This window comes from Rhinopithecus bieti, unplaced genomic scaffold (genome assembly GCF_001698545.2).
Source record: "Rhinopithecus bieti isolate Rb0 unplaced genomic scaffold, ASM169854v2 scaffold_62762, whole genome shotgun sequence".
In the NCBI taxonomy this organism is placed as follows: Eukaryota; Metazoa; Chordata; class Mammalia; order Primates; family Cercopithecidae; genus Rhinopithecus; species Rhinopithecus bieti.
In genome coordinates, this window is record NW_016823630.1 from 108,104 (window position 1) to 121,985 (window position 13,882).

Genomic DNA, 13,882 nt, shown 5'->3' on the forward strand with positions numbered 1-13,882 from the left:
AATGAGAAGGGGAATATAAATATAAAACAACCAAACAAATAATTTACACATTTTATACCATATATAACACGTATTCCAGATGGATTAAAAAAATTAAGGTTGAAACAATGAAATAACATTAAAAGAAAACATACAGATGACTGACTATCCAATGCTGAACTAAAGATTAATTTTATGAAAGAATTCACAGAAAAGAGACAGTGATAAAATTAATGATGTAAAAAAAGAAAATGCAAGTGGTAAACAATATGGAAAAAGAGTTAACATCTTTATTATATAAAGAGTTCATAAGAATCAATTTAAAAAACACTAGCATACATAAATAGGAAATGATAAAAGTAACAATTCAATGGGTGGGGAGTTCAGCAAATTAACAGAAACACTGAAAAATACTGGTAAGAAAGGAATGCAAATCAAATCAATAAATGCAGTTTTGTTTTTCAAGTTAGCAAAAATGAAAAGCCACTAATTTGCAATACTGATGAGATTTGCACACAGCAGTGTAAAATCTCCTGCCATCCACAGTTTACAGAATGCAAGGTAGTGGGTCCCATACAGAATAGGTGGTGACTGTACCTCCAGATTCTTGGAAAGCCTTGTTATATTTGACCCACTTCCCTGTTTGGGATTTATAACCTTTGACTTGCTTTCCAAAATTTTGTGAATCTATTAATAATTTGAAAAATGAATTACATAAGAAGCTTCTGACAGTGTAACTTATTACAACAATAAGAAAAACCTTCAAATGACTTAGTATTGGTTTGTAAAATATGAATATGCACTCTGTGGAATATTCCTTGCCCTTAAAAAGGATAATGGAGAATAACTGGAAAATGGAAGTTAGAAAATAATACAAAGTTGCACAGACAGAATGATTGTAACTATAAAAACCTTTGCAAAGGAAATGGAAAATAAATATAGTCAAAGATTGGCATATCTGGACAGAAAGCCTAAGGATTGTTTCATCCCCTCCCATTTTCAGCATTTCCCAAATAATGTTTGACAAGCATGTAATATAATGATAGTAAAGAAAACTTTAGAAAATAATTTTAAAAGTAAATGCAATAAAGTTTAAAATTAAGACTTTACCTGTCATTCCTGGGTCTTTGGATCCGCTTTTAATGTTGAATGCCAAGTTCCCCAGATATTGAAAGGCTCCTCTGACACATCTAGGGAAAAGTGTATAAAAGGTATATAACACAAAAGGAAAATTAAAATCAATGAACATTTTAATAACATCTCTTCTGTGCAAAGTATTGTATTCAAGATCATGTTGCATACAAAACAATACAATTCAGATCCACGTTTCAGCATGTTCATTCTACTTGGGATTTACAAAAAGGCCCTTTGTATATCATGCTTGTGGCAGACAGAATAAGGGCCCCCCAAAGATATCTGTGCCATAATCCCACAAATCTACAAAGATGTTATTTTCAAAAAGGACTTTGCAGATTTGATTAAATTATGGTTCTTAAGATGGGGAGATTTTCCTGGATTATCTGGATGGGGCCAATATAATTGTAAGGGTCCTTATAAGAGAGGGGTAGGAGAGAAGATGCTGCTAGTGTGTTGGCTTAAAAGATGGAGGAAGGGGCCTCAATCCAAGGAATGCAGCAGCTTCTAGAAGCTAGAAAAGGCAAGAAAACGATTGTGCCCTAGGACATCCAGAAGGGAAAGAGGCCCTGTGGCCCCATTTTAGACTTCTCACCTCCGGAACCATAAAATAGTAAGTTTGCATGTTATAGGAAATGAATAGAAGGGTGATAGGTGGCAACAGCTTTATAGGCGCTAACCACATTAACACAGAACTAGAGGAACAATAGAGTTTCTGTACTTTGCTACTGGTATCATTGGATTTCTTCATGCATGCATTCACTCATAAATCCCCTTAACTTATCCATCAATATTTATGGAGTACGGCACTACATTAGGCTTTTTCACCATCTCATTTAATCCTCACTACAATCCCATGATGGGATTATAATTACGATTTATAGCAGCAGACGTCTACTGGGTGCCTCCACGTGTTCAGCAGTTCACATGCGTTATCTCACTTCATCCCTAGGAGGTTCCCAGGAGATCATTTTACAGACGATGCAACTAGCGTAAGGAGCAGGTAAGAAATGCACACAAGATTACACAGCAAGTATTATCGAGTGCGTATTACATTCGAAGTGCTGCGTTGAGGGCTTTACATGGATTAGTTCATTAAACTCAATGAATTAAATACTGTTATCATTCTGAGTTTTCATAGCAGGAGGAAATGGGACTCTGGGAAGCTCACTCACTCACTGGAGATCCTGCAGGTTGAAAGTGGCAGAGCAGGTTTGTGACTCCCAGTCTAGTGCTCTCTTGTCATTGGATACTAACACTATTTGGTTCTGGAAGGTTGTCTTCATACATAGTAGGTTCAGCTTGTTTTCTTTAGAAAAGTAACAGCAGTAATTGGGTGGCACCTCAGACTAGCAAATATGCAACCCAAATCCAGTATACATAAAGTTCCTAGGATGCTGGAGGGAAAAAGGATCAGCTGGGAATAGGAGTGGCTCCTCTGGGCATGTGTTTATTTCCCAGATATCTGAGAATTGGAGCGTGGCCTGCAGGGACCCTCCCAGCCAACGACTGGGCTCGCCACACCTTCCTCTTCCTAGTGTAGGCGTTCAGCAGGTACTCGGTAAATGCAGGTTGAATTACAGAAACATCAAATAAGGGAGAGACGAAGAGAAGGTCCGCAGAGCCCCACACCATGCCACATGCAACAAGAGGAGGGTCACTTGTTTTGGCCAGCGCCGGCTGGCCAGGCTCCAGTTACCTTTCCCAAGCCTTGGTCCAGGAGAACTTTCCCTTGACTTTGACGACGACAAGTGGCCCACCAGCATAAACTGCCCTGGCACTTTGTAAAGCTTCTCTGAGCCCCCCGGGGCTGCGTCCTCTTGCATAGCCAGCAGGGAGCGCTCAGACAGCACTGGGGAGTTGTTGTCATAAGGGGAGATGTCTCCGCTGGAGGCCTTGTTGGAGTCTGTAGATGAATGCCTCCCTCCCACGGAAAAGGAAACTTCCGACTGCAGCATGTCAGGGCTTCTGGCACAATGAGACAATTACAGGTGTGTGAGTTTGTTAACAAGTAGTGACCAGATTTAAACAATATGTCTGTTATACAAATGACGGGAGAAGTATGCATGGACAAGGGCTGAAACAAAAAGACCATTTTGAGCAATGTTCCAAGATATCTACATCCATGAGGTGAAAGGGTTTCAACGATATGACCAGCAGAGGGCAGTAAAACCCAACAGATATAACAGGAAAAGGCAATGATGGAGAAGTGAGAATGAAACCGACAAGGAGCCCTGCATTTGCCAATGGGCATCGCTAAGTGCCTCAGGGACTCATTCCTGCTTCCATTTTTAAGTGAAAGTCTGATGCTCACTATCTATTAGGTAAGGATACACTAGTAGATAACGCTTTCACCTTCCTCAATATCCTGCATTAAAAATAATTCAGATAAAACTATGATTGACACTTTGCTTGAAGTTCATTATGGCTTTATGGACAACTTTTCCTTCCCCCAAAAATACTTAGTGTAAGTAAATCCATCCTTCATGTGGTAAAGATGATGATGCCACCGGTGGGAATAAGTGTTTCATATATAAAGTGGTGACAAAAACAATATATGACCGTCACTAGACTCCATTTTGTTCAAATACATCTAAAATGATTGTACAAGGCACTAGTGCTTTTACAAACTGATATGATGTACTAATTAGTATACCATTATCATAGTCCTGTGTTCATGAGTTGTCACAGAAACAGAAATAACAGTGAAAATGTATGTGGAACAGAAAATGAGAATTTGAGCAACATGAAAAGAGCATGGGAAGTCTTACCTGGAAACATCTTTATTTTCTACCCTCCTCAAAACTGGCCCTGACAACATCTTGAAGGGAAACAATCACAGATTGATTAAAAGTTCCAGAACCTACATCTTTTCCTCCTTACTTCACTTCTCTTTACTAGTCTTTGCTCTCTTTTGGCTTAATTTTTCAAAACAAATCCTTTTTATTTCTTAAAGAAGGTAAACACATGCCTGAACAACACTTNATATATGACCGTCACTAGACTCCATTTTGTTCAAATACATCTAAAATGATTGTACAAGGCACTAGTGCTTTTACAAACTGATATGATGTACTAATTAGTATACCATTATCATAGTCCTGTGTTCATGAGTTGTCACAGAAACAGAAATAACAGTGAAAATGTATGTGGAACAGAAAAATGAGAATTTGAGCAACATGAAAAGAGCATGGGAAGTCTTACCTGGAAACATCTTTATTTTCTACCCTCCTCAAAACTGGCCCTGACAACATCTTGAAGGGAAACAATCACAGATTGATTAAAAGTTCCAGAACCTACATCTTTTCCTCCTTACTTCACTTCTCTTTACTAGTCTTTGCTCTCTTTTGGCTTAATTTTCAAAACAAATCCTTTTTATTTCTTAAAGAAGGTAAACACATGCCTGAACAACACTTTCCTAACCAAATGGTTTTGTGCATGCAAACTGGAGGAAGTGCATTCACAGGGATCTAGCCTCATCTGAGGTTTTCAGCAGGGGTTAATATCGAGGGGAAAAACATCCGAGCTTCTGTGATACTGCCACAGCCGTAACTGAGGCAACCACGGGCTTGAACCCTTTTGCTAAGGACATTTCCTACCGACATGGAATAAAGAAGCCCCTTTCTTGCCTCCTCTTTGCACTCATATCACATAATCTTATGGGAAGAAGTCAGAGGACTGCTATGAGGATGATTTTCCAGACCTTCAGGCCACCAATGAGTTTGAAGGAAAAATAAAAGGAACTTACTATTTCTGCTGGAAGGTGGTGAGAAGGTGGCTATTTAACCACCCTATCTATTTAAAGGGGAAAAAATCTTCCTCATTCTAGCTGAGAAAACACAAAAGAAAACAAATAGAGACTTATCTGTTGTCATGGGCTATCACTGGTTAAAGTTTATTATGAAAATGAGAAAAATTGCATGTGTTGAACTGGAAGCTAACATGGCTGTCAGCTCAGAATCAGTGTTCTATGTTAGATTAGGGCTAGAAATCTTATTACTGGGATACTTTCATTTGTTTTCCCTGTTTAGCTGCCATTTTCCAGTCATTAATAAAATGTCTTATGTCTACTTAGTAAGAATATAAGTCATATTTTCTATCAATAAGAGTGAGTACATAAAGCCTTATTGTACGAGATGACTTAAAGAGTCAATTCATTAGCTAAACCAAAACAAAATCATTGCGACCAATGTTTTGTTTTATGTTTTGCCCCACTCATATTGGGAGGGAAGTTTTGGAACGGTCATATTTTAGCTCATAGAGAGCCCAATAATTCTCTCATGTCTTGCTCATCCGTGTTACAACCCATATAGAAGAGAATACATTCAACGAAGTGTTATAAGTTGAAGATTTAGCCAGGAGTTATGTGCATAAATATACTCGACGGAAGAAATGTCCCTTAAGTCTTGGTACTAGGGACATTTGGGTTTCTACTGATGAGTAGGTTATTTTTACCCTATGGAGCCATGAATCATGTAATAAATAATGTATTTCTGTCTCCAATGACTGCTAAGAGGCTCAGAGAATTAAGGCTCCAATTGAGTTGGTGTTTTTAAGCTTGGGGATGCCTTTGTGAGTTTTGCATCCCAACTTCATCTCATCGCTCTTTGTATCGTGTTCCTTTTCCCAACATTTCAAATTACTTACAGCATCTCTAATTAATTACTTACTATGACATTGTTTCACTTTATATATTTTTCAAGCTGCTTCAAAAAATTTTGGACAGATGTATAGGTAGGGGAAATTATACCTACATTAGTTGTTGGGGGTGGGGAGCTGGTGAAAAGGCAGTATGCCCCATGAGTGCATTTAGTTTGGTGAAAACAACACAAAATAAAACAAAGAAGATAATAACAATAGCAAAATTAAAGTTGCAACAGCATTTGTTCCTTTGTTTTAACATCTCTGATTGGATCTGATGAAGTAGAGGTGAGAGAGGAGGAGGCAGAGGGCCATTGTCCCTTGTCCCTTTCATCTATTCTTTAGGTCTGCAAGATCTCATTGAGTGGTTGTGAAGTGTGCATCCCTGGGCAGCAGCATCTGTCTCACCTGGAAACTTTTTGGCAATGCCAATTCTACAGCACCATTCTAGGCCTACTGAGAGGACTGGCTACATCATTTGTGGAGCCCAGTGCAAAATGAACATGTGAGGCCACCATGTTTAAAAAGCATTAAGCATTTCAAGATGGCTGCTTTCAGTAAACCAAACATGGGCTTCTTCTGAGTGTGGAGTCACAGCCCTGAAAGCCAGCTCTGACTATTAAAAGGGAAACTCAGGGTGGGGCCAGCAAATTGTTTAAAGAAGCCCTCCAGGTGATTCTGATGCACAGGGATGTTAGGGAACCTCTAATAACCAAACCTTATTTTCCTCTCTCAATCTGTAGATGTGACAGTGGGCTAAAGGTCTGCTAAGAGCCAAATCAGGAGGGAAACCAAAGATGGTAGCCAAAACTGCAGCATTGGCTGCCCTGGGAGTGAATGTGGTGGTCCTGACCTTGGGGTTACTGAGGCCACAGTTAGGGGAAGGAGGAAGAGTGTCCCCATCCTAGTCGATTCCTGAACCTCGTCTGTCTGCCTTAAGCAGGATCCAGACAACTGAATGTAGTATAGTCCCATTGTGGATCAGAACATGTTGAAGTGAAAGGGGGGGTAGGAAGGACGAGTGTAGTGTTCTCTGCTCTTCTGGTTCAGTCTCCTAAGTCGAGCCGGCAAAGTGACCACAGCTGGGCCCTCCATCAGGGAGGAAACAGTGGGGGTGACTGAAGCGAATCCCTGGAGGTAGAGGTAGATGAGGTGTCTCACGGTAGACACAGGCTCTGAACCTCCTTGGGATGGCTAGGGTCACAGCCAGGGACATAGACAGAGGGGGCATCCAATGAGAGATGATGTCTTCTTTTCAAAGTTTCCCCACCCCCGAGTGTATCCCAGCCATGGGAGGAGATACAGCGTGAATACACATGGCAAGCAGTTTGGGAAATATACTTATGTGAACTATCCCCTTGGCCTGTGAGGAGAGTAAAAGTTAATATTTATACAGAGTTAATTATGTGGCAGGCACTGTACTAAGCTACTGTTAACAACTCTTCTTTTTCCTGACCTGAGTCTGGGATTGAAAGAAACAAGGAGCTGACTGAATGCTGAATACCATGCTCTCTAGCAGCAGAGGCAGTTAGGGTTGGGATCCTTCTAGAATTTATTTGGTAAACAGTGTTCAACATTATTACAAATCAATAGTAAAATGCTCTTTCTTACTTAGAGTTAATGGCCTTTTAAAATGTTAAAAATATTTCTCTATCATTTTATTGTCTTAGCAGAGGTCAGGAAGTGGCAGCCAAATTTGCCTAAGAACCTATGACCAAGAATTATCTTCTCACATGAAAGCCCACCGATTAAAAGAAAATACTGTTTTATTCACTCCTCAGGACTCTCATAACAACATAGGCAGTTCATGGATTAAAAAATAAAGTAGTGTCATTCTATTGTTTTATATCTGTCAGAAGCAAATCCAGGATCAACACATGTACACATACACATATATACATACATACCCAACACACATATATACATAACACACACGCACATACATACACATATTCAGACATAAACACACACATACATATATATGCATAGACCTATGCACACATATACATATTCATACACAAACATGTATATACACATGCACATAAATATGACAGACATGTACACGTATACACAGAGACATATTACATATACACATACATGCAACAATATACACATGCATATATACATACACCCACTTAGGCAATGCAATTGGAAGTAAAGACACAGAACAGAGGGAGAGAGTAGGATTGCAGAGTGGAGGCTGGAGTCTGGAGAAATTTCCAGAGACTTGGAAGCAGAACTGTGAGGGCCTTTCAGAGCACATCTGTCCTGTAATGGGAGCTGGGCATCCAGTCATTGTGGACACCTTCATTACACACCTATACTTCCCGTGTCTGTCCATTTTCCATTTTCTACTTCTAAATCTTTCTATTCTATCCCAGTTTCTGAAACATTTCTAAGTTTATGGAAGCTATTGTAAAAGCAGCTTGTCAAATGTATAAATCAGGTAAAATCTATAAAGTTCTGTAAGATTTTCCATATAAAAATCACAAATCAAAAAACAAATTCTTGTAATCCAGAAATTCTGCAAGAAGACAGGGTGTGAATAAATCCAGGTGTAGTGTAGTGGAAATGTGGATGGTAAAAGTATATAGGAAAGGAAATTTCTCTGGCCCTGAAACCTAGAGATAAAAGTGAGAAAAGAAAGAAAAACCCCCTTCCAGGCTACAACTGTCAGAGAAGTGGTTGTCTGCCAGGACCAGGGTGCCTGATAAGAGTCACTGATCAGAGTAAATATTTCATGTAAATAGATACATGAGTATTTTAATGCCTTTATTTGGGACGCTGAACTGAAAACTGTCTTCTTAGTGTTGGATTATCCTGGAGTCAAATCTGAGAGAAGACATTGTGGTTGCTTATCTCATTTTTCGGACATACCCAAAAGATGGTATGGTTTTCTAGATTTGACACTGAGTGTCCTGTGGAAAATCACTAAAACTCCTCCTCCTGGACTCATTTCTCCACCAGTGTTCAGAAATTAGAGTGCTGCCAATTGGAGCTGGTTTGTAGGAAGGTAATGCCCACTCAAGAAGCCCCCAGAGCTGACTCATAATGATGTGACATTTGATGGATTGAGGTTCAGAATGTTGGGTGGATGGGTTGCCAGTTGACAGGAGTTGGCATCCAAAAGTGCCTGATGGCTTCTCTTTCCAGTCTCAGAGCATCATGGATTGAAGTTGGGTGGACAGGTCACCAGTCTACATGGGTTTGCCTCCATGCACGGAGGGTTTCCCTGTTAGAGCCCCAAACCCCAGGACCATCTACAGCATGCATGGCCAATCTCAGCTAACCAGACAAGCAAGGATGGGCATGGAGAGCGAGTCACATTCTCACCCTTAGCTGGTCCCTCCAGGTCAGGGCGTAAACATGCTGGCAGGGTACTGTGGGCAGGCCTGCACTGCAGCCGGAAGCACAGAACTTGTTCTGGGGACAAATGGAAAACTCCGGTTCAATCACCGGATGGGGCCCGCCCAGCACCTTGCTGAGCTGCCCCAGCAAGAACTGTGGAGATTTCAAATGTGTGTTGGCTTCATCCTTGGCTTAATCATTTGACTGATAAGTTCCAGTCTGTTGGAACTGAAAGCATTGTGTCATCCATCTTGGATTGTATCAGTGGAACTGGGAAAGGAATCCACTGCTGGAGCAGCTTTGGAATCACGAAGAATGTGCACATTAATCACCATCAGTTCTACAAAGCCTCCCTTACACAGATTGCTAGGGATAAAGGCACTCCACTTCAAAGAAGAACTGACATGGCTCTAAACTCCCCACTGGATGATGAAGTTAACACCCTGGGCATAAGGCTTTCGTGAAATTTGTCCCCTCATTTGTAGTCCTTATTAATTCCCTCCTAATATTTCTGGCATATGGAGCACTTATGACAGGTGAAGATAAGACAGTGTTGTCTTCATTATTTACAGAGGGCCTGATAAAAACATCTTCAAATTAACATTCTGCAAATTTATAAAGAAGCTGTGAATCACAGTAAAGGTGTGAGGAAGGAAGGGGTGATGTGATAAATTCTCCCTCCATCTTGAATGCCTTTCCATAGAAGGCATATATGCACACATTTTGGAATTTTCATCATGGAATTCTCTATTCCACATAAGCTTTTTCTAAAACTATCTGGCTGGAAAGGCTTTCTTGAATGGAGTGTGTATGTTGGGGAGGGGGGCAGGGGCAGTTAATGCTTCATAATTTCCAGGGTATTGAGGCCAACAGCTAGCACCACTCAATAGGACTCTTTGCTGTTACACTGTACTGGTAAAGTCAGATTTCTTGTCTGAAAATTTCCTGAAACCCTTTCTGATTTGAAAATCCTAGTAAAAGAAAACAAAATTATAATCTGTCACATAACACTCCATGGATTTGTGAAAGAAGATATTTTAATGACGAGCTTTGAAAGATTAAAATAAATGATCTATGTGATATTTATTTGGTAAGTTAAATGTGATACCTTTAAATTAGAAGAAAGCCTAATACTCCCCCAGAATGAAGAAGGCAGATTTGTTACTCAATAGGATGAACATCTAGCTAAACAACACAATTATTTTTCAGTACTGAAATTTTATTTTTTTTTCAGACTAGTATAGATCTTCAACCATGCTCTTGATACACTAGTCACCAGTTCTGCTATTTAAAAAAAAATTTTAATTTAATTTTTTTTCAGTAAAAACTTTGTGAAGGCCACTAACAGAATTAACCACAATGAAATTTAAATATATATACCTGAGTTTAGTTCATCCATATCTGCCTTCTCTCCAAATGCAGTTAAATTTGTTCTATTTTGATCTTGTTTCCAGAGTATAGAAGGGAAGATAATTTATTTGGCCTTATTTAATTAATATTCTATTTCTGTGTAGCCCCTGAGGTTTGAGAGAATAAGAGCAAATCTTTATATGTTTCCTCAAGCCTATATTTAAAAATTACAAGACTTGTTATTGAAACTAGTTACTGTGTCACAGATGATCTGAGCTCTGCTGAGTTCTCCTGAGCTCCGGATTTATGGGGGATTTTCACATTAATCATGCTTAGTTCTACAAAGCATCCCTTATGTGGAACTTAGGGGCCCGAGATGCCTCAGGCAAAAGAAAACTGTGTACCTCCATATACGTGGTTTTATGTATAATTTTTTTCCCAGAACATGAAAGCAGTTGAAAAAATTGAAAAGAAGATACATTCGAACCTATAACATTTATGTTAAATTTAAATGTTTTATTTATGCCCAAACAGAATTTCCTTATTTTATTTCAGGTTAATTTAGTTAAAACTGTCACTTGATCAAGAGAAACTGTCAAACATAGCAATTCTCTCAGTTGGAACCAAGATAAACAAAGCAGATTTTGAAAATCTTGCTTTGGGAGCTGAGGCAGGAAGATCACTTGCACCCAGGCGGTTGAGGCTGCAATGAACCATGGTCGTGCCACTGCACTCCAGCCTGGGTGACAGAGCGAGACCCTGTCTCAAAAAATAAATATGACTTATGAGTTGCTTCCATTTAATGGAGCAGCACATATTTTACCTTTTGTTTCAGGTTCTAGGACTAAGCATGGCTAGTCTTTTAAAATTTTGGTATTTTCTTCATCAAACATTTTGGCATTAGCTTGGATTTTAAAAAATATTACATTGCAATATAATCAATTTTAGTGACTAAGTTTTCCAGCATTCCCTTAAATTCTGTGTCTAGGCAAGTGTCTCACTTGCCTGTCACTAAGTCCCAGTCCTACTGTGATTCCTTTGTTCTGTTGCAAATACTCAGGTTCAACATATCCTGTCCTGTTTGATTAACCTCCCATTCTCATTCCCTATTTCCTCACATCCTTAAATCAAAGGGCAGGGGAACTATTTTAAGTACCTTTGAAGAAAAGAGCATATATAATGCTAATAAATATACCTGACAAGTATATATATTTTTAAATCAAAATCTTGCTATCTTCTTCTTCTTTTTTTCTAGAGACAAGGTCTTACTCTGTTGCCCAGGTTGGAGAGCAGTGGCATAATCTTGGCTCACTGCAGCCACAAAACCCTGGGCTCAGGTGATCCCCCGCCTCATCCTCCCAAGTAGCTGGGAGTACAGGAATGAGCCACCATGCCCAGATAATTTTTAAATTTTTCTTTAGTAGAGCTGGGGTCTTGCTATGGTGACCCGGCTGGTCACAAACTCCTGGTCTTGCATTCTCAGTCATAAAAATCTCTTCTAATCTCCCTCTGGCATCCCATTTTGGTTGAAGTCAAACATTTAATCAGACAAGCATGAGAAAAAACAAGGAATTATCCTTTAACTCCTCCAATACCAATGTTGCATAAAGAAGTGAAAAACCCAAATCAAAACAAAACATTAAGTTCCCAAATATCACTAAACGTTTGCTCTTTCAAAACGGAAATTATAATATTTTCTTGTTCTTGGTTTTACACTCTTTTGAAAACTTGTTTCTTTTCTCCTCCAAATAAAATCTTGTGCAGTTTCCACTTGGCCTCACAGGAATGTAAAGCTTTATTTAGGTACGTGAACTGGTGGCAGAGAACAGAAGCTTCAGGAAAAAAAAAAATCAAAGGGTTAGAAGCAAACATAGTGTTTGCTTTTAGACACAATGCTATAACTTAAAGTGAATGGGTTCTCTCTTGTGTCATATTGCCTGGAAGGTTGCTATCTCATGAAAACCAAAGTAGAATCTAGTGATGGCCAAGCCTTTGGTAAGTAGTTGTAAATGAACAAATTGATGATGTTTATTATAAGCCAGACTATATTCTAAGAGCATAATTCTGTATTTAAGTTGGTGCTACTTTTTATCTCTAGTTTACAGATGAGGAAACTAGAGAAAGAGAGATCTATCTATATATTAACAGATATTAACTCTTAACTAATAGACCGCATATCTAATAGCAATAGAAATGGAATTCAAACTTAGGCAATCTGGCTCTGGATCTGAAATGGTAACCAGTCTATTAAACTACACAAGCATGTGTTATTGACAGATAACTGACTACACAAACATGTGTTACTGATGAATAATTGACTTGCCAATGCAGTCAGCACCATCTGGCAGTTTAGAGTACTGTAATTTACTATAATTTAGCTTTACAGTAATCTATCGTCACTGCTTCTTGACTTAAGCACCACCCCTCAGCCTGCCATTTAAGGGCTTCTACCTTCAGTGCTGGCCAGCCTCTTTATTGTGCCCCCAGCTAGCCAACATATTTACTGTTATGTCCAGGTCCTGGTGCGAGCTTCCCAAATATCCAGGCCTGTTTATATCCTCCACAGTCTTCAAAGTTCACTGCAAATCCTTCCTCTTCCCAGAAGCCATCTCTGAGACTTCAAATCACACCTCTTTCCCTTCTCCAAACTCCAAGTGGATTCATGGTCTGGAGCATTGGTTCCCTTCCTTTGTCAACACAAGGATGCCTTTTAATATCAAAACCACCCAGCTCAAACTCCCATGTGATACTAAATTGTGATATCCAATGTGGTGGATCTAAGCTAGAGGTTCTTAACCCTGGTTGCTCATTAGAATCATGCAAGAGACTTTAAAAAATCCCAATGTCCAGATTGCAGTGCATAAAAATGAACCAGAATCTCTGAGGGGTGGCCCAGGCATAGTTGTTCTTCAAGCTCCCAGGTGATTCTAAGGGGCTGGTGAGTCGGAGAGCCAGTGGGCCAGCACCTATTGTTTTGCATTCTGCCCTTGGAGGCCTCCTCCAACAAGTCTGAAAGCTCCTAAAGGCAAGAATACACTTTGATATTTTAAGCTTTTAAAACTCAAAGTGTGGATCATGGACCAGTAGTATCAGCATCACTTGGGAGCCTGTTAGAAATTCGGGTTCATAGACTACCTCCCCGAGTTCCACTGATTCAGAAAGAACATTTTAACAAGATCTGGTGATACCTACACATAGTAAAGTTTGGGAAGCATGAGTGAGTGAGTTTAAAGCACAAAAAGATCACCTACTTTGGGAGGCTGAGGTGGGTGGATCACAAGGTCAGGAGTTCGAGACCAGTCTGGCCAACATAGTGAAACCCTGTCTCTACTAAAAATACAAAAAAATAGCCAGGTGTGGTGGCATGCACCTGTAATTCCAGCTACTTGGGAGGCTGAGGCAGGAGAATTGTTTGAACCCGGGAGGTGGG

At 39.6% G+C, this 13,882-nt stretch overlaps 1 protein-coding gene across 1 annotated transcript in view; it reads right to left on the reverse strand.

Moving 5' to 3' along the window:
• Positions 1-202: 202 nt before the first annotated feature.
• ARHGAP6 (Rho GTPase activating protein 6) overlaps positions 203-13,882 on the reverse strand; it is a 67,141-nt gene continuing 53,461 nt past the window's right edge. Inside the window, 3 exon segments of the mRNA XM_017861684.1 lie at positions 203-1,122; positions 1,125-1,169; positions 2,813-3,081. Of these exon segments, the coding sequence (XP_017717173.1) occupies positions 1,037-1,122; positions 1,125-1,169; positions 2,813-3,081 (400 nt within the window). The 3' untranslated portion in view covers positions 203-1,036.